Source organism: Trachypithecus francoisi, unplaced genomic scaffold, assembly GCF_009764315.1.
Source record: "Trachypithecus francoisi isolate TF-2019V2 unplaced genomic scaffold, Tfra_2.0 Lachesis_group10, whole genome shotgun sequence".
NCBI lineage: Eukaryota > Metazoa > Chordata > Mammalia > Primates > Cercopithecidae > Trachypithecus > Trachypithecus francoisi.
In genome coordinates this window covers 82,578,682-82,606,320 of record NW_022681455.1, presented here as the reverse complement: position 1 = coordinate 82,606,320, position 27,639 = coordinate 82,578,682, and the positions used below count along the sequence as shown (strand labels likewise).

Sequence of the window (27,639 nt, the reverse complement as noted above, 5' to 3'; positions counted from 1 at the left end):
TGTCCCCGCCCCCGTATCGTGGGAAGGCCACTGGGACTTGTAGTCTCCCAGTGTAGTTCGTCGGCGCTTCCCGGAAGTGAGGTGAGGACCCGCCGTCTCTCTCGGCGTTTCCGCTGCCACGGATCTGCGGTGTGACTCGCGAGCTCAGCTGGTTGGTATTCTTTGGGCCTCGTGCTTCGTGGTGGGAGACCCGGGTCGAGGTCCGGGTGGGGCCGGTGAGGGGTCGGGCATCGGGAGGTGGTGGCCCGGGCTTCTTCGCGTGGCCGGTGACGCCTTGGCTCCCCCGCAGGTCCGGCCGTAGCACCTCCGCGCAGTCGCCATGTCGCGGTTTTTCACTACGGGTTCGGACAGCGAGTCCGAGTCGTCCCTGTCCGGGGAGGAGCTCGTCACTAAACCTGTCGGAGGCAACTATGGCAAACAGTGAGTTGCAGGGGCGATGCCCGTGACCATTCTGGGAGTGCGGGGTTAGGCGGGCTGTGGAAAGCAGTATACATGGGAGGGGATGGAGGTGAGGGCGGGGAGAGCGGGTTCGGACAATGACCAGAGTTTGCGGGATCTGAGCGGTGTTGGAGAGACAGCCTTAGAGGACTGTGATAGCGGGAGGCCACCCACCAGGCACAAGGGATAGAACCACGGGTTTCCCACTGGCGAGATCTGTTGCATCAGCTTCCTAACTGGCCTTAAGTCTACAGCCTCTACCTTTCTCCTCTCATCTTACCGCCGAGAAGTCCTTAGTGACTTCTCACTGCTGGTAGAAGGAAATGCAAAATGCTTGGTTGGTATCTGGGAGCCCCCAGATGTGACTCTGAAGTCTGGCCACCTGCTATGTACGCAGGTGCTTAAACGTTTTATATGTCTGTTCACCTCTACGGAAATGCCCATCCCCCGATTCTGTACATTATTATTATTTTTTTAACCCTTTGAAACAATAGAATGGTTTTTCTTTTCCCCCCTTTTTTTTTTGAGGGGTCATAGTTCGCAGCCTCGACCTTCAGATCTCAAGCTATCCTCTAACCTCAGCCTTTGAAGTAGATAAAACTACAGTCGCACGCCATCGCGGCGGGCTAATTGTTTTTAATTTTTTGTAGAGAAGGGATCTCACTGTGTTGCTTAGGCTGGTTCTGAACTCCTGGGCTCAAGTGAACCTCCTGCCTGGCATTCTAAAGTGTTGGGATTACAGGCATGAGCCACTATGCCCCGCTGGAATGGTGTTTCTTAAACATCTGCCATATGCTTGTGCTACTGTTTTAAAAGTATGTATTGTGGCCGGGCGCGGTGGCTCAAGCCTGTAATCCCAGCACTTTGGGAGGCCGAGACAGGCGGATCACAAGGTCAGGAGATCGAGACCATCCTGGCTAACACGGTGAAACCCCGTCTCTACTAAAAAATACAAAAAAAAACTAGCCGGGCGAGGTGGCGGGCGCCTGTAGTCCCAGCTACTTGGGAGGCTGAGGCAGGAGAATGGCGTGAACCCAGGAGGCGGAGCTTGCAGTGAGCTGAGATCGGGCCACTGCACTCCAGCCTGGGCGACAGCGTAAGACTCCGTCTCAAAAAAAAAAAAAATAGAGATACTATTGCTGACTGTGAGCCTGTGGTCTGGTCTTACTATTGTAGGAAAATACTAGCAGTGGAGGTGTTAATGCCATTGAGACTTTCTCCTTGCTATTGGCCTGTCATACTTTGGGAAATGTTGCTAAGATCTAGATTAGGTACCACCTCCCTGAAGCCTTTTCTGTTCATTATAGCTCAAGTATCGTTTTTCACTACCTCTTTTTTTCAGTTCTTCTGTAGTGACTTATGTCTCTATGTCATTAGTTACACAGTAAATAAGCACCTTCATTTGTTGGTTTTTGAGAGGATAGTGGCTGTCATCTTTGTGTTTGCAACAACACTGAGCAAAAGGCCTTACTTAGCGCACACTTAAAAGATTGAGTTGTATATGAAGTGGCCCTAAGGAGGAGTCAAAAAGGTTATGGGTGTGGTGTGGATGACCTGGATTACTCAGTTCTACCTGTCCTGAGAAGGGAAATAGCGGTCTTTTGGAAAGAGTGGGAAAGGAGGTTAATGGTCTGTGTTCCTTCCAAACAGGCCATTGTTGCTGAGCGAGGATGAAGAAGATACCAAGAGAGTTGTCCGCAGTGCCAAGGACAAGAGGTGAAGCCATGGGGAGGCTGGGTGATGGGAGTCTCTGGGAGCAGTGGTGAGTTTTCCCTCAGTGGTCAGGTTCAATGTGATATTGGGCTCCCAACCCAGGTTTGAGGAGCTGACCAACCTTATCCGGACCATCCGTAATGCCATGAAGATTCGTGATGTCACCAAGTGCCTGGAAGAGTTTGAGCTCCTGGGAAAAGCATATGGGAAGGCCAAAAGCATTGTGGACAAAGAAGGTGTCCCCCGGTTCTATATCCGCATCCTGGCTGACCTAGAGGACTATCTTAATGAGGTGTGATGCCTATATTTATTACCACCGCTTATTCATGGTTTTGTACTTTTAGTGGTGAGATGTATAGGATCTTTTAAAAATGAGCTAACAGATGTAGTTAATAAGCAGTACCAGTGGTGTACTGATAGTAAGACTCAAAAGTGGAGAAGCCTGGAGTTTAGGAAATGTTACTTAGTTTCAGATCACTGTTCTCTGTTTCTCTCCTCTTCTTCCCTTTAGCTTTGGGAAGATAAGGAAGGGAAGAAGAAGATGAACAAGAACAATGCCAAGGCTCTGAGCACCTTGCGCCAGAAGATCCGAAAATACAACCGTGATTTTGAGTCCCATATCACAAGCTACAAGCAGGTGGGGAGGCTAGAGGCACACTTACTGAACTGGGAGTGGTGACCCCATGACGGAGGCCCAAAGATGGAATTGTTAGTGGGAGGTGTGACTGGAGCGGGAAGCATGACAGAACTGTCTGGGGTGGAGGGGTGGGGTGGACTGATGGCTGGAGAGCATCCATGATTGTTCTCTCACTTCCCTCTGTCCAGAACCCCGAGCAGTCTGCGGATGAAGATGCTGAGAAAAACGAGGAAGATTCAGAAGGTGAGCAAAAGAACCTTTTTTGCAAATAGAAAGTCCAGAGTTAGCACTGCCCTTGGCCTGGTTTCTTGTCTGCCCTCCAGTCTGGCTTTTCAACATTCAAGATCTTTTTTTTTTTTTTTTTTTTTTTTGAGATGGAATCTTGCTCTGTCGTCCAGGTTGGAGTGCAGTGGAACGATCTCGGCTCACTGCAAGCTCCGCCTCCCGGGTTCACGCCATTCTCCTGCCTTAGCCTCCCGAGTAGCTGGGACTACAGGCGCCCGCCACTGTGCCTGGCTAATTTGTATTTTTTAGTAGAGACGGGGTTTCACCCTGTTAGCCAGGATGGTCTCCATCTCCTGACCTCAAGATCCTCCCTCCTCAGCCTCCCAAAGTACTGGGATTACAGGCGTGAGCCACCGCACCCGGCCAACATTCAGGATGTTTTTCTCCCTTCATTCCCACTAGGCTCTTCAGATGAGGATGAGGATGAGGATGGAGTCAGTGCTGCAACTTTCTTGAAGAAGAAATCAGAAGCTCCTTCTGGGGAGAGTCGCAAGTTCCTCAAAAAGATGGATGTAAGAGCCAGGGTTAGATGGGTGATTTCCTGCCACAGGTCGTTCCTGAGTCCTTGGGGGAAAAAGCTAAGACTCAAACCCCTAGGGTTGGAAGGGTGAATTTTAGTGGAATTGAGAACAGGCTTCCTCTTACATTGGAGCAGTGGGCAAACAGGGATCTGGGCTCGGCTCTGCTAGGGGAAGCTGTGTGTGTCCCTGCAGCCAAATTGCAGCATCACTCTGGGACTTGATGGTCAGTTCCAGACCTTGATATCTTGATTCCATGAGTAGCCGCTCTTGTTCTACTCATGAAAATAAATCTCACATATGCGTTAGTAAAGAGGGTAGAGACACTGGTCAATCTCCCTATCTTCTTCTTGCTGATCGTCTTTTTTTCCCTCTAAGGATGAAGATGAGGACTCAGAAGATTCTGAAGATGATGAGGACTGGGACACAGGTTCCACATCTTCTGATTCCGACTCAGAGGAGGAGGAAGGGAAACAAACCGCGCTGGCCTCAAGATTTCTTAAAAAGTAAGGAAAGTAGTGGGACCTAGGGTTACACTGGAACTGGTGGAAAGCCCTTAACTGTCTCAAAGGTTATTGATTCTCCTTGAGTCCTTTTAGGTTGGAGAAGCCAACTGTTAGCATTTTACAGTAGGATTAGAGAGTCAAGTATATTAGTTGGCTAAAGTCACAAAGCTAATGCATCCTAAAGATGAGAATTGAAGACTCCAGAGTCCAAATATTTACCCACAGCCTTACTTGCTGTGTGTAGATTGGGTGCACATCTCACTTTGGCACCCGATAGCTGTGGGACATTGGACAAACTACTTAACCTGTCTAATCTTCAGTTTTCTCATCTGTAAAATAAGGCAGGGAACCCTCCTTTCCAGAATAGTTGCAGGAATACAGGGAGGTGTAATATAAGACAGTAGTTCATCTAGGACTGGCGTGTGGTGAGCCCTCAGTGTGCATTGCTACTGTTGTTACCCTTCCTGATAACTTCTTAGTACACATACAGCATACAGACTGCTGCAAGTGTTCATGACCTTTACTGGGACAGTCAGAATGGGGCCGGATCCAGTGTGGATTCTGTCTCCCAGCCTTTAGCAGCTGTACAACATTGTGTAAGTTACTTGACCTAAGTCTCAGTTTCTTCTTTTGAAATAAAAGTGATACCTCCTCCTTTGTGTCCCATGGGAGTGAAATCTCAAGCTCACTAAAAAGAGCGTTTTTATTTATTTTTTCTTAGCCAGTTTGGGCAAACTACAGATAAGTAGTGCTCTTTTGATGCAGGGTCTCGCTCTTCCCAGGCTGGAGTGCAGAGATGCAATCTTGGCTCACTGCAGCCACAACCTCTTGGGCTCAGGTGATCTTGCCACCTCAGGCTCCTGGGTAGCTGGGACTACAGGTACACTCCAGGACACCTGGCTAATTCTTTGTGTTTTTAATAGAGATGAGGTTTCACCATGTTCCCCATGCTGATCTCGAACTCCTAGGCTCAAGCAATCCTCCTGCCTCAGCCTCCCAAAGTACTGGGATTACAGGCGTGAGCCACCGCACCCGCCAACATTCAGGATGTTTTTCTCCCTTCATTCCCACTAGGCTCTTCAGATGAGGATGAGGATGAGGATGGAGTCAGTGCTGCAACTTTCTTGAAGAAGAAATCAGAAGCTCCTTCTGGGGAGAGTCGCAAGTTCCTCAAAAAGATGGATGTAAGAGCCAGGGTTAGATGGGTGATTTCCTGCCACAGGTCGTTCCTGAGTCCTTGGGGGAAAAAGCTAAGACTCAAACCCCTAGGGTTGGAAGGGTGAATTTTAGTGGAATTGAGAACAGGCTTCCTCTTACATTGGAGCAGTGGGCAAACAGGGATCTGGGCTCGGCTCTGCTAGGGGAAGCTGTGTGTGTCCCTGCAGCCAAATTGCAGCATCACTCTGGGACTTGATGGTCAGTTCCAGACCTTGATATCTTGATTCCATGAGTAGCCGCTCTTGTTCTACTCATGAAAATAAATCTCACATATGCGTTAGTAAAGAGGGTAGAGACACTGGTCAATCTCCCTATCTTCTTCTTGCTGATCGTCTTTTTTTCCCTCTAAGGATGAAGATGAGGACTCAGAAGATTCTGAAGATGATGAGGACTGGGACACAGGTTCCACATCTTCTGATTCCGACTCAGAGGAGGAGGAAGGGAAACAAACCGCGCTGGCCTCAAGATTTCTTAAAAAGTAAGGAAAGTAGTGGGACCTAGGGTTACACTGGAACTGGTGGAAAGCCCTTAACTGTCTCAAAGGTTATTGATTCTTCCTTGAGTCCTTTTAGGTTGGAGAAGCCAACTGTTAGCATTTTACAGTAGGATTAGAGAGTCAAGTATATTAGTTGGCTAAAGTCACAAAGCTAATGCATCCTAAAGATGAGAATTGAAGACTCCAGAGTCCAAATATTTACCCACAGCCTTACTTGCTGTGTGTAGATTGGGTGCACATCTCACTTTGGCACCCGATAGCTGTGGGACATTGGACAAACTACTTAACCTGTCTAATCTTCAGTTTTCTCATCTGTAAAATAAGGCAGGGAACCCTCCTTTCCAGAATAGTTGCAGGAATACAGGGAGGTGTAATATAAGACAGTAGTTCATCTAGGACTGGCGTGTGGTGAGCCCTCAGTGTGCATTGCTACTGTTGTTACCCTTCCTGATAACTTCTTAGTACACATACAGCATACAGACTGCTGCAAGTGTTCATGACCTTTACTGGGACAGTCAGAATGGGGCCGGATTCCAGTGTGGATTCTGTCTCCCAGCCTTTAGCAGCTGTACAACATTGTGTAAGTTACTTGACCTTAAGTCTCAGTTTCTTCTTTTGAAATAAAAGTGATACCTCCTCCTTTGTGTCCCATGGGAGTGAAATCTCAAGCTCACTAAAAAGAGCGTTTTTATTTATTTTTTCTTAGCCAGTTTGGGCAAACTACAGATAAGTAGTGCTCTTTTGATGCAGGGTCTCGCTCTTCCCAGGCTGGAGTGCAGAGATGCAATCTTGGCTCACTGCAGCCACAACCTCTTGGGCTCAGGTGATCTTGCCACCTCAGGCTCCTGGGTAGCTGGGACTACAGGTACACTCCAGGACACCTGGCTAATTCTTTGTGTTTTTAATAGAGATGAGGTTTCACCATGTTCCCCATGCTGATCTCGAACTCCTAGGCTCAAGCAATCCTCCTGCCTCAGCCTCCCAAAGTGCTGGGATTATAGACGTGAGCCCCTGCACCCAGACAAATAGTACCCTTTTAATGGGAAGATTATTGCTCTTAAGATTGCTTTCCTGGCCGGGCGCGGTGGCTCAAGCCTGTAATCCCAGCACTTTGGGAGGCCGAGACGGGCGGATCACGAGGTCAGGAGATCGAGACCATCCTGGCTAGCATGGTGAAACCCCGTCTCTACTAAAAATACAAAAAAACTAGCCGGGCGAGGTGGCGGGCGCCTGTAGTCCCAGCTACTCGGGAGGCTGAGGCAGGAGAATGGCGTGAACCCGGGAGGCGGAGCTTGCAGTGAGCCGAGATTGCGCCACTGCACTCCAGTCTGGGCGACAGAGCGAGACTCCGCCTCAAAAAAAAAAAAAAAAAAAAAAATTGCTTTCCTGCGTTTAAATGTTGTGATCATGCTGCTTTAGGAGGTAGTGAGTTTCCAACCCTCTAGGAGTCTAGACAGGCTGAACAACTTACTTGGTGGGCATTTTGTTGAGAAGCTTTTTTTTGTCAAGTGCTTCAGGGAACGCTGGTCAAGGTCTGGGCCACATTGTCTATCAGCCCCTTCTTGGAGGGTTTACAACCACCTCTGAAAAGTTCCATGAGAATAAATATGCCTAACTTTGTTTTATTAACCGTCTCAAAAAGTTGCTTGATCATGAAACTCATTGTTTTAACCTGTTGACATCTTACAGAACTATCAGCGTTACTATTGGTTCAGATCTTTTATATCTACTATACTTTGCGTTTTTGTCTTTGAATAATTGTGTATTGAAGTCTCCCATTGTGTGGACTCTGGTGTGTGATGTGCACTGCACATATGTGTTGCACAAATGCTCCTGTCTGAGGGAGCAAGTGGGACCTAAAATTAAACTTAAGATATCAAGGCTGGGTGCGGTGGCTCACACCTGTGATCCCAGGACTTTGGGAGGCCGAGGCGGCGGATCACGAGGTCAGGAGATTGACACCATCCTAGCTAACATGGTGAAATCCAATCTCTACTAAAAATACAAAAAATTAGCCAGACATGATGACGGGCGCCTATAGTCACAGCTACTCGGGAAGCTGAGGCAGGAGAATCGCTTGAACAAGGAGGTAGAGGTTGCAGTGAGCCAAGATTGCACCACTGTGCTCCAGCCTGGGTGACAGAGTGAGACTCTGTCACAAAAACAAACAAACAAACAAAAAAAAAAAAAACAAAAGAAAAGGAAACTGTAAGACTGTAAAGCTATACTTTTATAAATATAGACTCAAAAGTCCTCAACACATAGTAGAAAACCAAACCCAGCGACATACAGTAAGGATTATATGGGAGCACCCCCTCCTTGCCTGTAGGGGATGGAGGATGGGTGGGCTCATCTCCCAAAAAAGTTTTTTTTTTAAAAATTTAATAACAAAGTAGGATTTATCCCAATAATAGAAAGATGTTTTAATATGAAAATCAACTAATACGCTATATCAATAGAATAACAGACAAAAGCCATAGAGTCATCTCAGCAGATGCAAAAAAAGGCATTTGAAAAAAATCCTAGTATTTCTTCTTGATAAAAGATGGAAGCTAGGAATAGAAGGGAGCTTCCCTCTACCTGATAAAGGACATTTATGAAAAGGAGGTTTCCTGTCTTTTTATTTTTAACTCTGCCATGCTCTGATTAAGAGTATCTCTTGGCTGGGCATGGTGGCTCACGCCTGTAATCCCAGCACTTTGGGAAGCAGAGGCAGGCAAATCACAAGGTCAAGAGTTCGAGACCAGCCTGGCCAACATGGTGAAACCCCATCTCTACTAAAAATACAAAAAAATTAGCCGACGTGGAGGCCCGTGCCTACAGTCCCAGCTACTCATGAGGCTGAGGCAGGAGAATTGCTTGAACCTGGGAGGCGGAGGTTGCAGTGTGCCGAGATCATGCCATTGCACTCCAGCTCTGGGCAACAGAGCAAGACTCCATCTCAGGAGGAAAAAAAAAAAAAAAAAAGAGTGTCTCTAAGCACAGCTAAGTCTTTGGTTTTTTTTTTTTTTTTTTTTTTAATCTCATAAAATCTCTGCTTTTTTTTCTTTTATTGTGGTACATAACGTTTGCCATTTTAACCATTTTCAAGTGTACAAATCAGTGGCATTTAGTACATTCACTTTGTGCAACGACCACCAGAACTTGATCTCTGCTTTTCTGGCAATTTAGTTCATTTACATTTATTGTAGTTATTTATATATGTATAAAATCGTTATTTATATATGTGTCTACATAATTACTTTTTATCAAGACGGGGTCTTGCCCTGTTACCCAGAATGGTCTCGAACTTCTGGGCTCAAGTGATCCTTCTGCCTGGGCCTCCTAAAATGCTGGGATTACAGACGTGAGCCACTGTGCCCAGCCTGTTGTGGTTATCAATGTATTTATTCTGACCATTTTATGATATCTTATACTTTCTGTTTATCCTCTTTATTTTAGATTTTGTAATAGCTTTATTGAAGTGTAAATGACATACAATAACTGCACTTGTTTAAAGTTAAATTTTTTTATTTTTATTTTTTGGAGACGGAGTCTTGCACTGTCGCCCAGGCTGGAGTGCAGTGATGCGATATCGGCTCACTGCCACCTCCGCCTCCCGGGTTCACACCACTCTCCTGCCTCAGCCTCCTGAGTAGCTCGGACTACAGACGCCCGCCACCACACCCGGCTAATTTTTTGTACTTTTAGTAGAGATGTAGTTTCACTGTGTTAGCCATGATGGTCTCGATCTCCTGACCTCATGATCCACCTGCCTTGGCCTTCCAAAGTGCTGGTATTACAGGCGTGAGCCACTGCCCCCAGCCTTAAAGTTAAATTTAATAAGTTGTGACTTGCGTTTACACCCATAGAATTCACCACAATCAAAACATAATGTCCTAAAAATTTCACACCTAAACATTTCCACCTTCGACTTTGTAATAATTCTCCCCTGCCTCAGTTTCCTCACCCTCTCCCTGGGCAACCACTAATTTGCTTTTTATCACTAGGTAAGTTAGCATTTCATAGAATTTTATGTAAATGGAATCAACAGTATGCAATTTGGAGGGGGTAGTTTCTTTCATTATAATTATTTTGAAATTCATTCTGTCTTCTAAAGATTGGACATCTCTAATTCCAAAGTCTGAAACTTTTAGAGTGCCATAAGTGGAAAATTCCACACCTGACCTCATGGGACAGGTTGCAGTCAAAACTTTGTTTCATGCATAAAATTATTTAAAATAGTGTGTAAAGTTACGATCAGGCTGTATGTATAAGGTATAGATGAAACACACACATTTCTTTTTTTTTTTTTTTTTTTTTTTGAGACGGAGTCTCCCTCTGCCGCCCAGGCTGGAGTGCTGTGGCCGGATCTCAGCTCACTGCAAGCTCCGCCTCCTGGGTTTAAGCCATTCTCCTGCCTCAGCCTCCCGAGTTGCTGGGACTACAGGCGCCCGTCACTGCGCCTGGCTTGTTTTTTGTATTTTTTAGTAGAGACGGGGTTTCACCGTGTTAGCCAGGATGGTCTCGATCTCCTGACCTTGTGATCCGCCCGTCTCGGCCTCCCAAAGTGCTGGGATTACAGGCTTGAGCCACCGCGCCCGGCCGACACACACATTTCATATTTAGACTTGGAGCCCTTCCCAAGATACCTTATTTTATATGTATGCAAATATTTGAAATTTGAAACACTTCTGATTCTAAGCATTTCAGATAAGGGATATTCAGCCTGTATTTTATTTTTCTTTTATTTGTTTTTTGTTTTTTGTTTTTGTTTTTGAGGAGTCGTCTCACTGTGTTGCCCAGGCTGGAATGCAGTGGTGCAGTCCTGGCTCACTGCAACCTCTGCCTCCTGGGTTCAAGTGATTCTCATGCCTCAGCCTCCTGAGTAGCTGGGACTACACGTGAGCACCACCAAGCCCAGCTAATTTTTGTATTTTTAGTAGAGACGAGGTTTCACCATGTTAACCAGGCTGGTCTCGAACTCCTGACCTCAGATGATTCGCTTGCCTCAGCCTCCCAGAGTACTGGAATTATAGGCATGAGCCACTGCGCCTAGCATACATGTATTTTCTCATCCTCTTCCCCCACCCCTCCCCCCCCGTTTCTAGATTATATATATTTTCTTATTATTCATTTTGTTTGTCTCTGCTGGTTTGGGAGTTACATGCTATGCTTTTAGAGGTTATCCTTGAATTTTTTTTTTTTTTTTTTTTTTTTTTGAGACAGAATCTTGCTCTGTTGCCCAGGCTGGAGTGCAGTGGCGTGATCTTGGCTCACTGCAAGCTCTGCCTCCTGGGTTCACGCCATTCTCCTGCCTCAGCCTCCCGAGTAACTGGGACTACAGGCGCCTGCCACCACGCCCGGCGAATTTTTTTGTGTTTTTAGTAGAGATGGGGTTTCACGGTGTTAGCCAGGATGGTCTCGATCTCCTGACCTCGTGATCCGCCTGCCTCAGCCTCCCAAAGTGCTGGGATTATAGGCGTGAGCCACCGCGCCTGGCCAAATTTTTTTTATTAACCTGTAAACTAACTTGTATACCTGATCGGAAAAATCTAAAATTAGTTGAATCAACGTTCTGAGAAAAACCCTTGAAAAAACAATGTTTAGAATTTCAAGTGTCAGAAGCTTTTTGACATTCAGAGTTTGTGGCTTTGCAGTGTAGAAGAATAATTCACAGACACTATTTCTCTTGTATAACAAGGGAGACAAATTTTCAGATTAATTTCCAACTAAGCAAAAGCAGGATTTATATAGGAGAAAGAGGGATAAGGAGAGAGAGCAAAACCACAGAACAGTGGATTCTGCTTGTCCGTTTTTCTGTGTAAACTCTGATATTAACTCTCCTCGGGTATGCCACCCATGGTTGGTGGATGTTCTAGAAAACATGATAGGCCCTCTGCCAGTAAGGGTTTTCAGCAACTCCAGGTTCAGCCAGTCTAAATATACCCTTTCCCTCATCAGCATTTCTCATCCTTCATCTTTTGTTCAAAACAAGCTTGTAAAGGAGTGGGTTTATTCTCATGAGCTTCAGCCTCTTTGATGTAGGATAAGGCCATCTGTTGTCTTATGGTGATCTGAAGGTTTTTGGAGGAAGTTCATCTATACCTGATGTCATGATTGACCTGTGAACTCTTTTTTCGTGATGGAGTCTTGCTGTGTTGCCCAGGCTGGAGTGCAGTGGCGCAATCTTGGCTCGCTGCAACCTCCACCTCCCTGGTTCAAGCGATTCTCCTGCCTCAGCCTCCCAAGTAGCTGGGACTACAGGCGCCCACCACCACGCCTGGCTAATTTTTGTATTTTTAGTAGAGACGGGGTTTCGCCGTGTTAGCCAGGATGGTCTTGATCTCCTCACCTCGTGATCGCCTGCCTCAGCCTCCCAAAGTGCTGGGATTACAAGCGTGAGCCACCATGCCCAGCGACTTGTGAACTCTTACAGAGCTGCTTTCTACTTCTGAGAGTTACTTGATTCTGGAGGCGTTTTTTTGTTTTTGTTTTTTAAGTGAACCCCAGGATCTCTAGTGAGACCGAATATACAAGTTAGGATCCTAAGCCAGGGTATACATCTAGGGCTTTCCATCAGTAGTTGTGGTTGGGAAGGCATGGGAAAATGGTGTGGTCCCTTGCAGTGTAGTTAGGCCTGACTTCCGTTGGTGTCTCTCAATAATGACTGTTTAGTCTCTTAACTGTGTATTAACTAGAGGAAATACTCATTTAGAAATGTCACTTGCATCTGTTGATTATATAGCTGAGGATGTAAACATTTGTTATCTGATAATTTCTAACAAGATATGAATATACCAGAGTACAGTCTGTCATGGGAGAGGTCAAGCCAAGTCTTAGGTCTTTCAGTTAGAATTTTGTATGATAGTACATTTCCGTTTTGAGGTGTGTATCATACTATCTTTAGTGCTAGGAGTAATATTTTAGGCCAAGGAAGATTAAGTTCTTTTGAAGCATTAATTTTAAAAAATAGCTTTAGCTCTTCTGATCTCAGAGCTATAGAGATGGTTTAGACCAAGAGGTTTTAGTTTAATGAACATACTTTGCATATTTGCAAAGAATTTTACCTATAGAGTGAATCATCATCATTAGAGTGTGGTACAGGGGAAAGATCCGTAAGCTTTTGTTGTTGTTGTTTTTTAATAGAGACAGACTTTTTACGTTGTCGCCAAGGCTGGTCCTGAACTCCTGGGCTCAAGCAACACACCTACCTCGGCCTCCCAAAGTGCTGGGATTACAGGCTTGAGCCACCGTGCCTGGCCAGTCCATACACTTTTGTTGAGAGTTATGGCATTGGTCTTCTGGCAAGGGAAGACTTTAATTTAACTGGTAAACTTATAGACTATTCCAAAAGCGTATTCACACCTACTAAGCAGTGAAAATGAAATTTATTTTTAAATGTTCAAATGGTAGATTATGATAATTACATATGAGGTTTCAAAAATATTGAGTGTTTCTGGAAAGATTTATTCTTCAGTATCTGTGCAAAGTTTGAAGTAATTTGTCTCTGCCATTTGGTTTGTATTTTGTTACATGAATACATGTGAAAGTCTGGAGATGGTTTCAGGCAACATCCAGTAGTCTAAGACCATTTCAAGGTAGCTGGTGATCTTTTTCTGTTTTGTGGGGACCTTTTTTGTAGTGAACATTTTTTTAAAATTCAGAATTTAGATTAATCAGTTGTCATAAGAAGAGAGGAGAGAAAGGGATGAAACAGTTTAGGAATAGTAAAAAAGAAAAAAATGTTTTATACATTTGAGGAAACTGATTCATTTTTGGCGAATGATTAGTTGGTCAGTCTGGAGAAAGCAACTGGTATGAAGGAAAATAAGTTATTTGTGGATTCTTTGGAAAACTGTAGATGTTAGCTTTGGAGCAAAATGACAGATTATTTCTTTTCTTTTCTCTCTCTCTTTTTTTTTTTTCCTGGAGACTGAGTCTCGCTCTGTTGCCCAGGCTGAAGTGCAGTGGCGTGATCATGGCTCACTGCAGCCTTCTCTGCCTCCCGGGTTCAAGCGATTCTCGTGCCTCAGTCTCCTAAGTAGCTGGGACTACAGGCGTGCGCCACCGTGCCTGGCTAATTTTTGTACTTTTGGTAGAAATGGGGTTCCACCATGTTGCCCAGGCTGGTCTTGGATTCCTGACGTCAAGTGATCTACCACGCCTAGCCAACAGGTTGTCTCTATTAATACGTCTACAGTGGCCTGGTTAGTACTCTGTCTTACTAGAGATGGCTAGGTTATGGTTAACTGTGCTCTCTAGGTCATTCTTATAGAGCATAACTTGGACCCAGGAGCTGTTGGAGGAAAAGAGGAAGTTGATGGGAGGAAGAAGCCTTAGAGGTGGGGAGGGCTGATCTGTCATCTTTTCCCATGTCTGCTGGCAGGGCACCCACCACAGATGAGGACAAGAAGGCAGCCGAGAAGAAACGGGAGGACAAAGCTAAGAAGAAGCACGACAGGAAATCCAAGCGCCTGGATGAGGAGGAGGAGGACAATGAAGGCGGGGAGTGGGAAAGGGTCCGGGGTGGAGTGCCCTTGGTTAAGGTGAGGATTTCAGAGGTAAAATGAATTGGGGAACAGTTTGGGAGGGCATAAAGGTCCCCTTGTGAGGAAAAGGCAAAAACAGGTTCCCGCTGGCATGCACATGACAGGATATGTACTGATACAGGAGAAGCCAAAAATGTTTGCCAAGGGAACTGAGATCACCCACGCTGTTGTTATCAAGAAGTTGAATGAGATCCTACAGGCACGAGGAAAGAAGGGAACTGATCGGTAAGATTCATGGGCCTGGGTGGTGGAATTGCAGGGTGGCAGAGGGTGGAGGTTGGGGGAAGGGGTTGTTGGGAGGGTCTGTGTGTGGCTATAGTAGAGGAATGGTGTGCTTGGGACACCTCAGTCCATTATCTGCTGTTTGTTTACTCTTCTTGTGACCTAAAACCAATCACTTAACCTTTTGGGTCTGTTTTCCCATCTATACAATGAGATAATGTTCTCCTTTTTTTTTTTGGAGTCTTGTTCTGTTGCCCAGGCTGGAGTACAGTGGCACGATCTCGGCTCCCTGCAGTCTTTGCCTTCTGGGTTCAAGCGATTCTCCTGCCTCAGCCTACTGAGTAGCTGGGATTACGGGCACCTGCCACCATCCCTGGCTAATTTTTGTACTTCTAGTAGAGACGGGGTTTCATCATGTTGACCAGGCTGGTCTCAAACTCCTGACTTCAAGTGATCCGCCTGCCTCGGCCTCCCAAAGTGCTGAGATTACAGGCATGAGCCACTACTCTCAGCCCTTGTTTTTCTTTTTTTTTTTTTTAAGATTAAAAAACTGGGCCAGGCGCCGTGGCTCAAGCCTGTAATCCCAGCACTTTGGGAGGCCGAGACGGGTGGATCACAAGGTCAGGAGATCGAGACCATCCTGGCTAACACGGTGAAACCCCGTCTCTACTAAAAATACAAAAAACTAGCCGGGCGAGGTGGCGGGCGCCTGTAGTCCCAGCTACTCGGGAGGCTGAGACAGGAGAATGGCGTGAACCCGGGAGGCGGAGCTTGCAGTGAGCTGAGATCCGGCCACTGCACTCCAGCCTGGGAGACAGAGCAAGACTCTGTCTCAAAAAAAAAAAAAAGATTAAAAAACTGAAAGAGTGTTTACCCTCTTTAGTTATTAGGTAACAGAGAATGGTGGTCGGTGTGAAGCATTTCACAGCATTCCAGGATGGCTGGGTTTATTGCTGCTTCTGTTTGGAATTTATAAAGGAGAAGCAGGGATACGGGTGGTGAGGACGGGGTGTTATCTGAAGAGGGCATCCTGGGAGAGACTTTGTGATTTGTCTCTAAAGCCTCACCCAGCTCTCTGGCCCTCTAGTGCTGCCCAGATTGAGCTGCTGCAACTGCTGGTTCAGATTGCAGCAGAAAACAACCTGGGAGAGGGCGTCATTGTCAAGATCAAGTTCAATATCATCGCCTCTCTCTATGACTACAACCCCAACCTGGCAACCTACATGAAGGTGAGAGCAGTGAAGAGGAGCATCTCAGGGCATAGCTAGTGGGTCGAGGGAAGAGGGTACCTAGTGTCTTAAGACTCAGGGGCTATGGAGGCAGTCTTGGTGGTGGAAGGCCCCACGATTCCTGCCGAAGGGGGAGGCATCCGCTTACTCTACCTTCACTCCTCTGACTCTGCTGTGGTCTGAAATCTTGGCAGCCAGAGATGTGGGGGAAGTGCCTGGACTGCATCAATGAGCTTATGGACATCCTGTTTGCAAATCCCAACATTTTTGTTGGAGAGAATATTCTGGAAGAGAGTGAGAACCTCCACAATGCTGACCAGGTAAAGGGAGGAGTTGGCAGGATAACTGGAGGTGTGTGTTTTATGCTTTGGGAAGGCTCAGTGGGACCCTAGGGTTGAGGTTTGAGACTGAGATCTGGGCTAATTTGTTGACTCCTCCTTCGCCTACCTTTTCAGCCACTGCGTGTCCGTGGCTGCATCCTAACTCTGGTGGAACGAATGGATGAAGAATTTACCAAAATAATGCAAAATACTGACCCTCACTCCCAAGGTGAGCCTGAGCAAGCGTGAGCTTTGCTGAGAGGAAAACTTCAGGGAATAATACTAGGTTTAGAACTTTGTAAGGATTTTACAAAGTCAGAGTGCTTGAAAAGCCAGCCTTTCCTTACCCCAGCATTCACATGGAAGGGCCTGATGAGATGCTGGCTCCCAGTCCTATCGTTTCTGATTTCGTAGGTCTGGGTGGGGCCTGAGCACGTGCACCTGTAGCCTGCTCCCAGGTTGCTGGTCTCAGGGCTATACTTTGAGAACCTTTGGGGTAAGGCATCTATTCAATTCTCTTGTTTAGCTTGGATGAGAGGCATTGGGGTGTGAAAGGGCAGCATAGTTTACTCAGGAAAAGTGCGAATGTGCCCATCAAGTCAAGGGTGTAGTGATTAACATGGCAGCCAAAAGCTTACCTTTTGTGCTGGATGGAGAAAGGCAGTTTGACAAATAATAATAGTAGGATATGGCCAGGCATGGTGGCTCATGTCTGTAAACCCAGCTCTTTGGGAGGCCGAAGCACCAGATCACGAGGTCAGGAGATCGAGACCATCCTGGCTAACATGGTGAAACCCCATCTGTACTAAAAATACAAAAAAAAAAAAAAAAAAAAAAATAGCCAGGCGTGGTGGCAGGCGCCTATAGTCCCAGCTACTTGGGAGGCTGAGGCAGGAGAATGGCGTGAACCTGGGAGGCGGAACTTGCAGTGAGATGAGATCACACCACTGCACTCCAGCCTGGGTGACAGAGCAAGACTCCATATCAAAAAAAAAAAGATATTAAACAAGATAATTCTGGGCCGGGTGCAGTGGCTCACACCTGTAATCCTGGCACTTTGAGAGGCTGAGGCAGTTGGATCACCTGAGGTCAGAAGTTTGAGACCATCCTGGCCAACATGGCGAAACCCCGGCTCTACTCAAAATACAAAAATTAGCCAGGAGTGGTGGCAGGTGCCTGTAAATCCCAGCTATGTGGGAGGCTGAGGCAGGAGAATCCCTTGAACCCGGCGTGGCAGAGGTTGCAGTAAGCGGAGATTGCACCACTGCACTCCAGCCTGGTCGAAAGAGTAAAACTCCACCTCAAAAATAATAATAATTCTAGATGATGTAAAGTATGAGTTCGGAGTTAAAATAGGGCCCTGTGGTAAAAAGTGGCTGGAGGGGTGGCTGCTGTAGCTGGCAGCTGGAGAAAGCACCCTTAAGTAGGGGCCACCAGAGGTGAGATCCAACGAGGAGGAGTTAGGGGAAGAATCAGCTGAAGACAGTGCCTGACAGGAGGAGCAGAGAGCGAGCCTGATGTTCCAGGAGTAAAAAGGCCAGTGTGACTCCAGCACAGGAAGGCAGAGGGAGAATCGTGGGAGACCAGGCAAGGGCCAGGCCTCGTAGACCCTTATTGGCAGAGGTTGGCAGTTGGGATTTTTTTCCGAAGCTGTGGGACGGGAAGGTTCTGGGTCCTGGGAGTGGGAGATGGCCTTTCTAGGGCACACTGACTAGACTTTTCTGATGGGTGCAGAAGAGGGATGGGTTGACTGGAATGACTGGGGACAGATGGGAAAGCCTGGCTGCCCAATTGAGACAAGGATGAGTGCTCTCCCTGCCAGAGTATGTGGAGCATTTGAAGGATGAAGCCCAGGTGTGTGCCATCATCGAGCGCGTGCAGCGCTACCTGGAGGAGAAGGGCACTACCGAGGAGGTCTGCCGCATCTACCTGCTGCGCATCCTGCACACCTACTACAAGTTTGATTACAAGGCCCATCAGCGGCAGCTGACCCCGCCCGAGGGCTCCTCAAAGGTGAGCACATGGCAGTCATGGCAGAGGGGAACGGGTGTGTCCGCCTGCCCTCCGCTTCTGTGAGGACTTGACGGTAAATCTGTTACTCTCTAGACTTCCCCAGGTGGAGCAGGGAGGGAAACTGACGTATTAGAAAAAGAGACTGGGCCGGGCGCGGTGGCTCAAGCCTGTAATCCCAGCACTTTGGGAGGCCGAGACGGGCGGATCACGAGGTCAGGAGATCGAGACCATCCTGACTAACACGGTGAAACCCCGTCTCTACTAAAAATACAAAAACTAGCCGGGCGAGGTGGCGGGCGCCTGTAGTCCCAGCTACTCGGGAGGCTGAGGCAAGAGAATGGCGTAAACCCGGGAGGCGGAGCTTGCAGAGAGCTGAGATCCGCCACTGCACTCCAGTCCGGGCGACAGAGCGAGACTCCGCCTCAAAAAAAAAAAAAAAAAAAAAAGAAAAAGAAAAAGAGACTGGATAGAGTCTCATCTTCGGTTGCTAGAACCTGTGCCTTTTAAAGCTGGATCTCCTTTGCATATAACCTCCCTTCCTCCCCAGTCTGAGCAAGACCAGGCAGAAAATGAGGGCGAGGACTCGGCCGTGTTGATGGAGAGACTGTGCAAGTACATCTATGCCAAGGACCGCACAGACCGGATCCGCACATGCGCCATCCTCTGCCACATCTACCACCACGCTCTGCACTCCCGCTGGTACCAGGCCCGCGACCTCATGCTTATGAGCCACCTGCAGGACAACATTCAGCACGCAGACCCGCCAGTGCAGGTAGGATGGGGAGGCCTTGGAGGTGAAGGAGATGCCAGGCCCCTGGCCTCTTGGCAAACTGGCTTAACCAGAACGGCCGCGTGTGTGACTGGTGCAAATTTAACTAGACACTTAGTCTTTCCCAGATGCCAGCATCCTGCAGTCTTCCTGCATGTAAACACATAATTTATTGTCTACAAAAAAAAAATTAGCCAGGCTTGGTAGCGCTTGAGCTCAAGAGGCAGAGGTTCCAGTGAGCTCAGATTGCCACTGCACTCCAGCCTGGGTAATAGAGCAAGACTCTGTGTCAAAAAAAAAAGCAAAAACAAAAACAAAAAAAAGGCTGTGTGTGGAAGTGTAGATCCTGTAAAAGTGTATTCAAGGCAACTAGGAAATGTTTATGTGTAGAGCACCTGGTGAACCTGTCTGGGGGTAATGCTGGTTTTTAAGCAGCCCTCCTGTTTTATGTTTTTATTGCACGGTATGAACATATCACTGTATCTGTTTTCCTCTTGGTGGACACCTAGTTTATTTCCAGTTTTTGGCTCTGATGTAGGAAGCTGCTGCAGGTTGGCAGTTGGGATTTTTTTTCAAAGCTGTGGGACGGGAAGGTTCTGGGTGTTGGGAGTGGGGAATGGCCTTTCCGGGGCACACTGACTAAACTTTTCTGATGGGTGCAGAAGAGGGATGGGTTGACTGGAATGACTGGGGACAGATGGGAAAGCCTGGCTGTAAGAAACTCAAAAGTGGTTATACCATTTTACTCTCTTGCTAGTGTTTGGGAGTTCCTTGTCAATTTTTGGTGGTGTTGGTCTTTTTTTTTTTTTTTTTTTTTTTGAGAGGGAGTCTAGCTCTGTCGCCAAGGCTGGAGTGCAGTGGGGCAATCTCAGCTCACTGCAACCGCCACCTCCCAGGATCAAGTGATTCTCCTGCCTCAGCCTCCCGAGTAACTGGGATTACAGGTGCCCGCCACCACGTCTGGCTAATTTTTGTATTTTAGTAGAGTTGGGGTTTCACCACATTGGCCAGGCTGGTCTCAAATTCCTGACCTCAAGTGATCTGCCTACCTCAGCCTCCCAAAGTGCTGAGATTACAGGAGTGAACCATCGTGCCGACAGTGATACTGGGTCTTTTAAACTTGTTTTTGTTTTTTGAGGCAAGGTCTTGCACTGTCATCTAGGCTGAGTGTAGTGGCATGATCATGGCCCACAGTAGCCTCAAATTCCCAGGTTCAAGTGATCCTCCCACCTCAGCCTCCATAGTCCTGAGGCTACTGGCATGTGCCACCATGCCTGCTAATTTTTTATTTTTTGTAGAGACAGGGTCTCACTATGTTGCCCAGGCTGGTCTCAAAGATATTTTAGTTGGTGTGTGTGTGTGTATGTGTATGTTTTTGTTTTGAGACAGAGGCTCGCTCTGTTGCCCAGGCTGGAGTGCAGTGGTGCAATCTTGCTTGGCTCACTCCAACCTCTGTCTCCCAGATTCAAGCCATTCTCCTGCCTCACCATTCCGTGTAGCTGGGATTACAGGCATGTGCCACCACACCAGGCTGATTTTTGTATATTTAATAGAGACAAGATTTTACCATGTTGGCCAGGCTGGTCTTGAACCTCAGGTGACCCACCCACCTCAGCCTCCCAAAGTGCTGGGATTACAGGCGTGAGCCACCGCACCCGTCTACTCAAAGCTCTTTTAAATTTTAGTTGGTTGTCTAATGGTATCTCATTGTAGTGTTAGTTTGCATTTGCCTGGTGACTATTGATATTGGCTACTTTTTTACTTTTTTATGTTTATTGGCCATTTATGTTAATTGGCCATTTATCTTTTGTGAATATCTGGTCAATTCTTGCCCATTTAAAACAATTGGATTGTTTACTTTATTGAGTTATAGGAGTGCTTTATCTATCCTGGATAACTAGTCCTGAGTCCGATTTTTTTTTTTTTTTTTTTTTTTTTTTTTTTTTTTTTTGGAGACATAGTCTCACTGTGTTGCCCAGGCTGGAGTGCAGTGGCGCAATCTCGGCTCACTGCAATGTCCACCTCCTAGGTTCAAGCAATTCTCTTGCCTCAGCCTCCCAAGTAGCTGCGATTGCAGGCGTGTGCCCCCACATCCAGCTAATTTTTGTATATTTAATAGAGGCGAGATTTCACCATGTTGGCCAGGATGGTCTGGAACCCGTGACCTCAGATATGTTTTGAAAATATTTCTTCCAGTCTGATTTGCTTATTCGTTTTCTTAACCATGCCTTTGGATGAAATCTAATATATCCGTTTTTTGTTTTGTTTTGTTTTGTTTTTTTGAGACAGAGTCTTGCTCTGTCACCAGGCTGGAGTGCAGTGGCATGATCTTGACTCGCTTCAACCTCCGCTTCCCGGGTTCAGGCGATTCTCCTGCCTCAGCGTCCCGAGTAGCTGGGACTACAGGCACGTACCACCACGCCCAGCTAATTTTTTAAATTTTTTAGTAGAAATGGGGTTTCACCATGTTGGCCAGGATGGTCTCCATCTCTTGACCTCATGATCCACCCGCCTCACCCTCCCAAAGTGCTGGGATTACAGGCATGAGCCACCACACCCTGCCCAGTTTTTTCTTTTATAGTAATTATTTTCTGGATCCTGTCTAAAAAACCTTTGCCTATTTGAAATTCATGAGGATTTTTTGAATTTTTCTTTTTTTTTTCATAAGTTGCTATGGGTTTTAGCTTTTACATTGAGTCCTATAGTTGGTCTTGGTTTGATTTTTGCATCTGGTGTGGTTGGGATCAGGGTTTCTTTTTCCTCCATATGGATACCTAGTTGTTCTAGCATCATTTGTAGAAAAGACTTCCTTTCCCCTATTGTATTGGTTTGGTGTCTTTGTGGAAAATAATGTGAAAAACCACATTACCTATAAGAGTAGGTGTTTTTCAGGTCATTCCCTTCTGTCCCATTCATTTTTCTTTTTGTCTGTACTTAAGCAAGTCCCATACTATCTTCATTGCTGTGCAACAGAGCAAAATCCTGTCTCTACAAAAAAATACAGAAATTAGCCAGGCGTAGTGGTGCACGCCTGTAGTCCCACCTATTCAGGAGGCTGAGGTAGGAGGGTTGCTTGAGCTCGGACGTCAAGGCTGCAGGAGCCATGATCACGCCACTGCACTCCAGCCTGGGCAACAGAGCAAGACTGTCTCAAAGAAGAAAGAAATACCCGGTTACTTCTCCTTCATTCTATTCATATAATGAATAACTATGAGTTCATTATTGTGTGTTTTTTGTTTTTTGAAAAAGGGTGTCACTCTGTCACCCAGGCTGGAGTGCAGTGGCGCAATCTCGGCTCACTGCAACCTCCGCCTCCCTGGCTCAAGCAATCCTCCTGCCTCAGCCTCTCGAGTAGCTGGGATTACAGGTGTGCACACCACCACCCAGCTAACTTTTGTTTTTTTAGTAGAGACGGGGTTTCACCACGTTGGGCAGGCTGCTCTCGAACTCCTGACCCCATGATCCAGCTGCCTTTACCTCCTAAAGTGCTGGGATTACAGGCATAAGCCACCATGCCCAGCCGAGTTCATTACATTTTTATACTAACCTTTTATTCCTGAAGTATATCCAGTTTGGTCATGTATATTGTCTCTTTTATATTTATATATTGCTGGATTCTGTTTGCTAACATATTTAAGGCTTTTTGCATGTAAGCTTATGACTGGCATTCATCTCCACATTTTTGTTGTTGTTATGAGTACACTTAGCCTTTTCCCCCAAGATTTGTACTACTTACCGTCTCTCCTGTCCTAAATTAGTGCCAAGTCCCTCTTCCCAGTTGCTTAGACCAGAAACCTTGGAGTCATTCTTGTTTTGAACTTTTCCTTCATATACTGCATCTGATTCACCAGCCGTTCCTGTTCACAGTCCATTATCGGAACACTTCCTGTCACTTCTGCTTGTACCCTCTGCTCTAAGCCACCATCATCTGATTTCTCTCTGATTCTGCCTTTGTGTCTCTTCAGTCCCTTTGTTCTGTTTATAATACAGATTAACCTGTTCAGTTATGTCAGATCATATCACTTGTTGGCTCAAAACCTTCCCATGGTTTCCTATCTTAAAACTCATAAAATGACTGGTGCTTGCCCATCCCCCAGCTTGTGGTGGTGGTGTCTTTTCCCAGCCCTAGCTGTGTCACGCCCCTTGTTTCCCTTTTTTTTTTCTTGAGGCGGAGTCTCGCTCTGTCTCCCAGGCTGGAGTGCAATGGCGGGACTCAGCTCACTGCAAGCTCCGCCTCCCGGGTTCACGCCATTCTTATGCCTCAGCCTCCCAAGCAGCTGGGACTATAGGCACCTGCCAGCAAGCCCGGCTAATTTTTTGTATTTTTAGTAGAGACGGGGTTTCACCGTGTTAGCTAGGATGGTCTCGATCTCTTGACCTTGTGATCCGCCCGCCTCGGCCTCCCAAAGTGCTGGGATTACAGCCTCCGCGCCCAGCCCCCTTGTTTCTTGAATATACCTGGCCCGGTTCTTCCACAGGATCACTGTGTTTACTTTTCCTTTTTATAGGATATTCTTTCCCCAGATGCCTACATGACTTGCTCTCTCTTTAGGTCTTTACTCAAACATTTTTTTTTTTTTTGAGACGGAGTCTTGCTCTGCCACCCAGGCTGGAGTGCAGTGGCCGGATCTCAGCTCACTGCAAGCTCCGCCTCCCGGGTTTACGCCATTCTCCTGCCTCAGCCTCCCGAGTAGCTGGGACTACAGGCGCCCGCCTCGTCGCCCGGCTAGTTTTTTGTATTTTTAAGTAGAGACAGGGTTTCACCGTATTAGCCAGGATGGTCTTGATCTCCTGACCTCGTGATCCGCCCGTCTCGGCCTCCCAAAGTGCTGGGATTACAGGCTTGAGCCACCGCGCCCGGCTACTCAAACATTCTTTCCCAATGAGGCCTTCTGTAGTTATGTGAACGTTTGAGCCTCCACCACCGCACAGACTCCCTTCCTGGCTCCATTCTCTGCTTTATTTTTCTTCTCAGCGTGAGTCACCGTCCTCGTAGTGCGGCTCTCGTGCCCCCCACACCCCACCCCTAGACGTAAGCTCCATGCAGGGTAGGGACTTGTCTATTTTGTTCTCCCTCGCAGCCTATTGCTCAGCACATAGTAGACACTTAAAGTAGATTTGTTTAGTTTTGTTTTGGTTTTTTATCTTTAGCCGTAGAGTGTCTCCATGTTACTCAGGCACATCTTAAACCCGTGGGCTCAAGTGATCCTCCCACCTTAGCCTCCCAAAGTGCTGGGATTACAGGCGTGAACCACCGTGCCCGGCTTAGTTATGGAATAAATGAAGACTTGTCTTACGGCTGTCACCTCTGAGTGCATTATTACCCTTTGCCCCCAGATCCTTTACAACCGCACCATGGTGCAGCTGGGCATCTGTGCCTTTCGCCAAGGCCTGACCAAGGACGCACACAATGCCCTGCTGGACATCCAGTCGAGTGGCCGAGCCAAGGAGCTTCTGGGCCAGGGCCTGCTGCTGCGCAGCCTGCAGGAACGCAACCAGGAGCAGGAGAAGGTGGAGCGGCGCCGGCAGGTCCCCTTCCACCTGCACATCAACCTGGAGCTGCTGGAGTGTGTCTACCTGGTGTCTGCCATGCTCCTGGAGATCCCCTACATGGCCGCCCACGAGAGCGATGCCCGCCGCCGCATGATCAGCAAGCAGTTCCACCACCAGCTCCGCGTGGGCGAGCGACAGCCCCTGCTGGGTGAGTGTGGAGCTCCAGGGTTCAGCAGGCTGCCTCACTCCCTGATTACACATGAGGATTAAGAGAAGTGAAGGGAGTAACTCTCCCACCACTCAACTCCGTCTGATGTAATGACACCTCCTCTGCCTGGTACTGTCCTAAGTGTTTTACAAATAATTATTTAATCTGCTTTAGTAATAACCCTATGCTGTAGATACTAGTAATACCCTTTTTCCCAGTGGAGAAACTGAGGCACAGAGAAGTTAAGTGACTCACCCGAGTTTAACACAGCTCATGTGTACCTCTGACCTTTCCCTTTTCTTCCCATCATGTACATTACATTCCAGCCAAACCAACTGTCATAGAGCCTTATTGTTCAAGAAGCTAACATTGATTCCTCTGGCCCCTTTTGAAAGACAGATCTTGCAGGGTTGCAGTGAGTGGTGACTTACTGGAAAGGAATTGAGCTGCGCCCTTCCTGTGACGTTGGCCCACAGGAGGGCTTGACGAGTGAGCCAAGCCCAGTGTCCACAGCCACATCCCCCTACAGATTTGTCCTCTCCTGGTCATGTATATATTTGGGCTAAAGGGCAGGTTCCCTTAGGCACATTTTTGTTTGGCTTATGTAGTGAGACTTACTTTGTGCAGAAATTTCCCGTGACAATTGGAATTTTCATGTCTTAGAATATTGGCAGTCTGTCATTCCTGGCCCTGCCTTCCTGCAGAGCTAGCCTTGGCTGGAGCTGAAGTAACAGTGATGGGAAAGGGCTATCTACTTCTCCACAGTCCCTGCCTCTCAATTTCTCCCTACAGTAGTTCCAAAAGCCAGTTTGCATCAGCTCTGCACTGTTGTTTGGCTTGTAGAGAAATATTCTTTGACCCTCTAAACTTGTCTTTTTTTTTTTTTTTTTTTTTTTTTTTTGAGAGACAGCCTCACTGTCGCCCCGGATGGAGTGCAGTGGCACGATCTCGGCTCACTGCAACCACTGCCTCCCGGGTTCAAGTGATTCTGCTGCCTCAGCCTCTCAAATAGCTGAGACTACAGGCGCCCACCACCACGTCTGGCTAATTTTTTGTATTTTTAGTAGAGATGGGGTTTCCTCTTGTTGGCCAGGCTGGTCTTGAATTCCTGAGCTCAGGTGACCCGCCCACCTCGGCTTCCCAAAGTGCTGGGATTACAGGCATGAGCCACCGCGCCCGGACCAACCTTGCCTTTTGCAAGTGTTAATATGGTTAAAATGGAGGTTCATCCAGGAGGGCTGTGTGCCTTTCCTTACACTTAGCCCTGCTCCTGTGGTTCCATTTGCACCTCATCCCTGATTCGCATTGAGCTTGCTGTGCTTGCTTCGGAGTCTGCGTGTTCATGTTTCTCTGTCTGCCACCCATTTCTAGCCTTAGAACTTTTGCACTTTTGTCTACCCTGAATTCCAGTTACTACGGTGTACCATGTCTTACCGTCCTGGCTTGTCTTAGGATTGTATTTGGGGGCCTGAGTTCATAATTAATACATAAAACCTGTGATTTTTGAGATAATTTTGACTGGGGCTAAGTTTTTTAAGGAAAGAAAGTAACCTGCTTGGAAGAATAATAATCTGGCAACAGTGTAATTGATGCATGGGCATGGCACCGTTCATGAAGGTGATGTGAGTGAGGAAGGGTTGGTAAATTCCATTCCAGTTGAGCTGGCAGAGGTGGTTTGGTTTTGTTTTGTTTTGTTTTTTGAGACGGAGTCTCGCTCTGTAGCCCAGGAAGATGTACATGAGGACACACGCACAATTTGTCAACATTTTCGAGGTGTTCAGGAGTCACCTGAAGTGTGTCTATGGACTGATTGAGTTCAAACCTAAGTATGTTTGTGCAGATGGAGTAGTTTGGGCGACTGCATGGCTCTTTGGTGGAGAGGCAGGGAGAGTCTCTAATATGGTTTACTCCTTCAGCCTCTGTTCCTCCTTAAAGAGTGCTAATGGGGCAGGAGTCCTGGTCCCAACTTCCCTAGGCTCTGCCTCATTCCCACCCTGTCAGGTCCCCCTGAGTCCATGCGGGAACATGTGGTTGCTGCCTCCAAGGCCATGAAGATGGGTGATTGGAAGACCTGTCACAGTTTTATCATCAATGAGAAGATGAATGGGAAAGTGTGGGACCTTTTTCCCGAGGCTGACAAAGTCCGCACCATGCTGGTCAGGTGAGCAGACAGGCCGTGATGGGTCGGGGAAGAAGACACTGGCTGGTCCCCTTGCCCGAGGCTCCGTTGTCCCTTCTCTCCCCTCTTCCCACAGGAAGATCCAGGAAGAGTCACTGAGGACCTACCTCTTCACCTATAGCAGTGTCTACGACTCCATCAGGTAGGCTGGGCCCTGGGGACACAGAAGGGCCCCAGCCTTGTGGGCAAGGGTCCTCACGGCCCCGTCCTCTCCTTTCTCCCCAGCATGGAGACACTGTCAGACATGTTTGAGCTGGATCTGCCCACTGTGCACTCCATCATCAGCAAAATGATCATTAATGAGGAGCTGATGGTAGGGGCCGGGGTGGGAAGCGGGCAGGTGGAGCCATGGAGGGATTGGAGTGGAGGGGCCTGATCTGTATCGTGTCCCCTCCTCTGCCTCCCACCTGTCAGGCCTCCCTGGACCAGCCAACGCAGACAGTGGTAATGCACCGCACCGAGCCCACTGCCCAGCAGAACCTGGCTCTGCAGCTGGCCGAGAAGCTGGGCAGCCTGGTGGAGAACAACGAGCGAGTGTTTGACCACAAACAGGGCACCTACGGGGGCTACTTCCGAGGTGAGTGCTTCCGGCTCCTCTCCTCGCCCGGCTTCTGGTACCCTCACAGCCTCTCCCCTGGCACTCCCTCCCAATCCTTCCCATCTCTCTCCTGCAGACCAGAAGGACGGCTACCGCAAAAACGAGGGCTACATGCGCCGCGGTGGCTACCGCCAGCAGCCATCTCAAACAGCCTACTGAGCTCTCCACTCTGTCTCACGCCTAGACTATCCAACCTTGAAGTCCTAAGCCACACCTCAGGCATTAAAAGTCTATTTAAAGTTGTTATGGTTGATTGCTTGTTGCCA

General features: G+C 47.5%; 1 protein-coding gene across 1 annotated transcript; it reads left to right on the top strand.

Moving 5' to 3' along the window:
* On the top strand, positions 1-27,639 carry LOC117087583 (eukaryotic translation initiation factor 3 subunit C). Its single transcript, XM_033217975.1, has 21 exons — positions 1-151; positions 290-420; positions 2,089-2,154; positions 2,254-2,443; positions 2,663-2,788; positions 2,977-3,031; positions 3,476-3,585; positions 3,970-4,097; positions 14,180-14,339; positions 14,464-14,567; positions 15,652-15,793; positions 15,988-16,113; positions 16,249-16,342; positions 17,936-18,126; positions 18,674-18,898; positions 24,233-24,596; positions 26,598-26,757; positions 26,852-26,917; positions 27,001-27,088; positions 27,190-27,352; positions 27,450-27,639. Exons 2-21 carry the CDS (start codon positions 320-322, stop codon positions 27,530-27,532), a joined length of 2,742 nt encoding a protein of 913 aa, XP_033073866.1. The 5' UTR covers positions 1-151; positions 290-319; the 3' UTR covers positions 27,533-27,639.

Coding starts and splice junctions, on each gene's coding strand:
- LOC117087583 (XM_033217975.1), top strand. CDS start 320: ATGTCGCGGTTTTTCACTACGGGTTCGGACAGCGAGTCCGAGTCGTCC. Junction 4,098..14,179: donor GCCTCAAGATTTCTTAAAAA/GTAAGGAAAGTA, acceptor GTCTGCTGGCAG/GGCACCCACCACAGATGAGG. Junction 16,114..16,248: donor ACCTCCACAATGCTGACCAG/GTAAAGGGAGGA, acceptor CTACCTTTTCAG/CCACTGCGTGTCCGTGGCTG.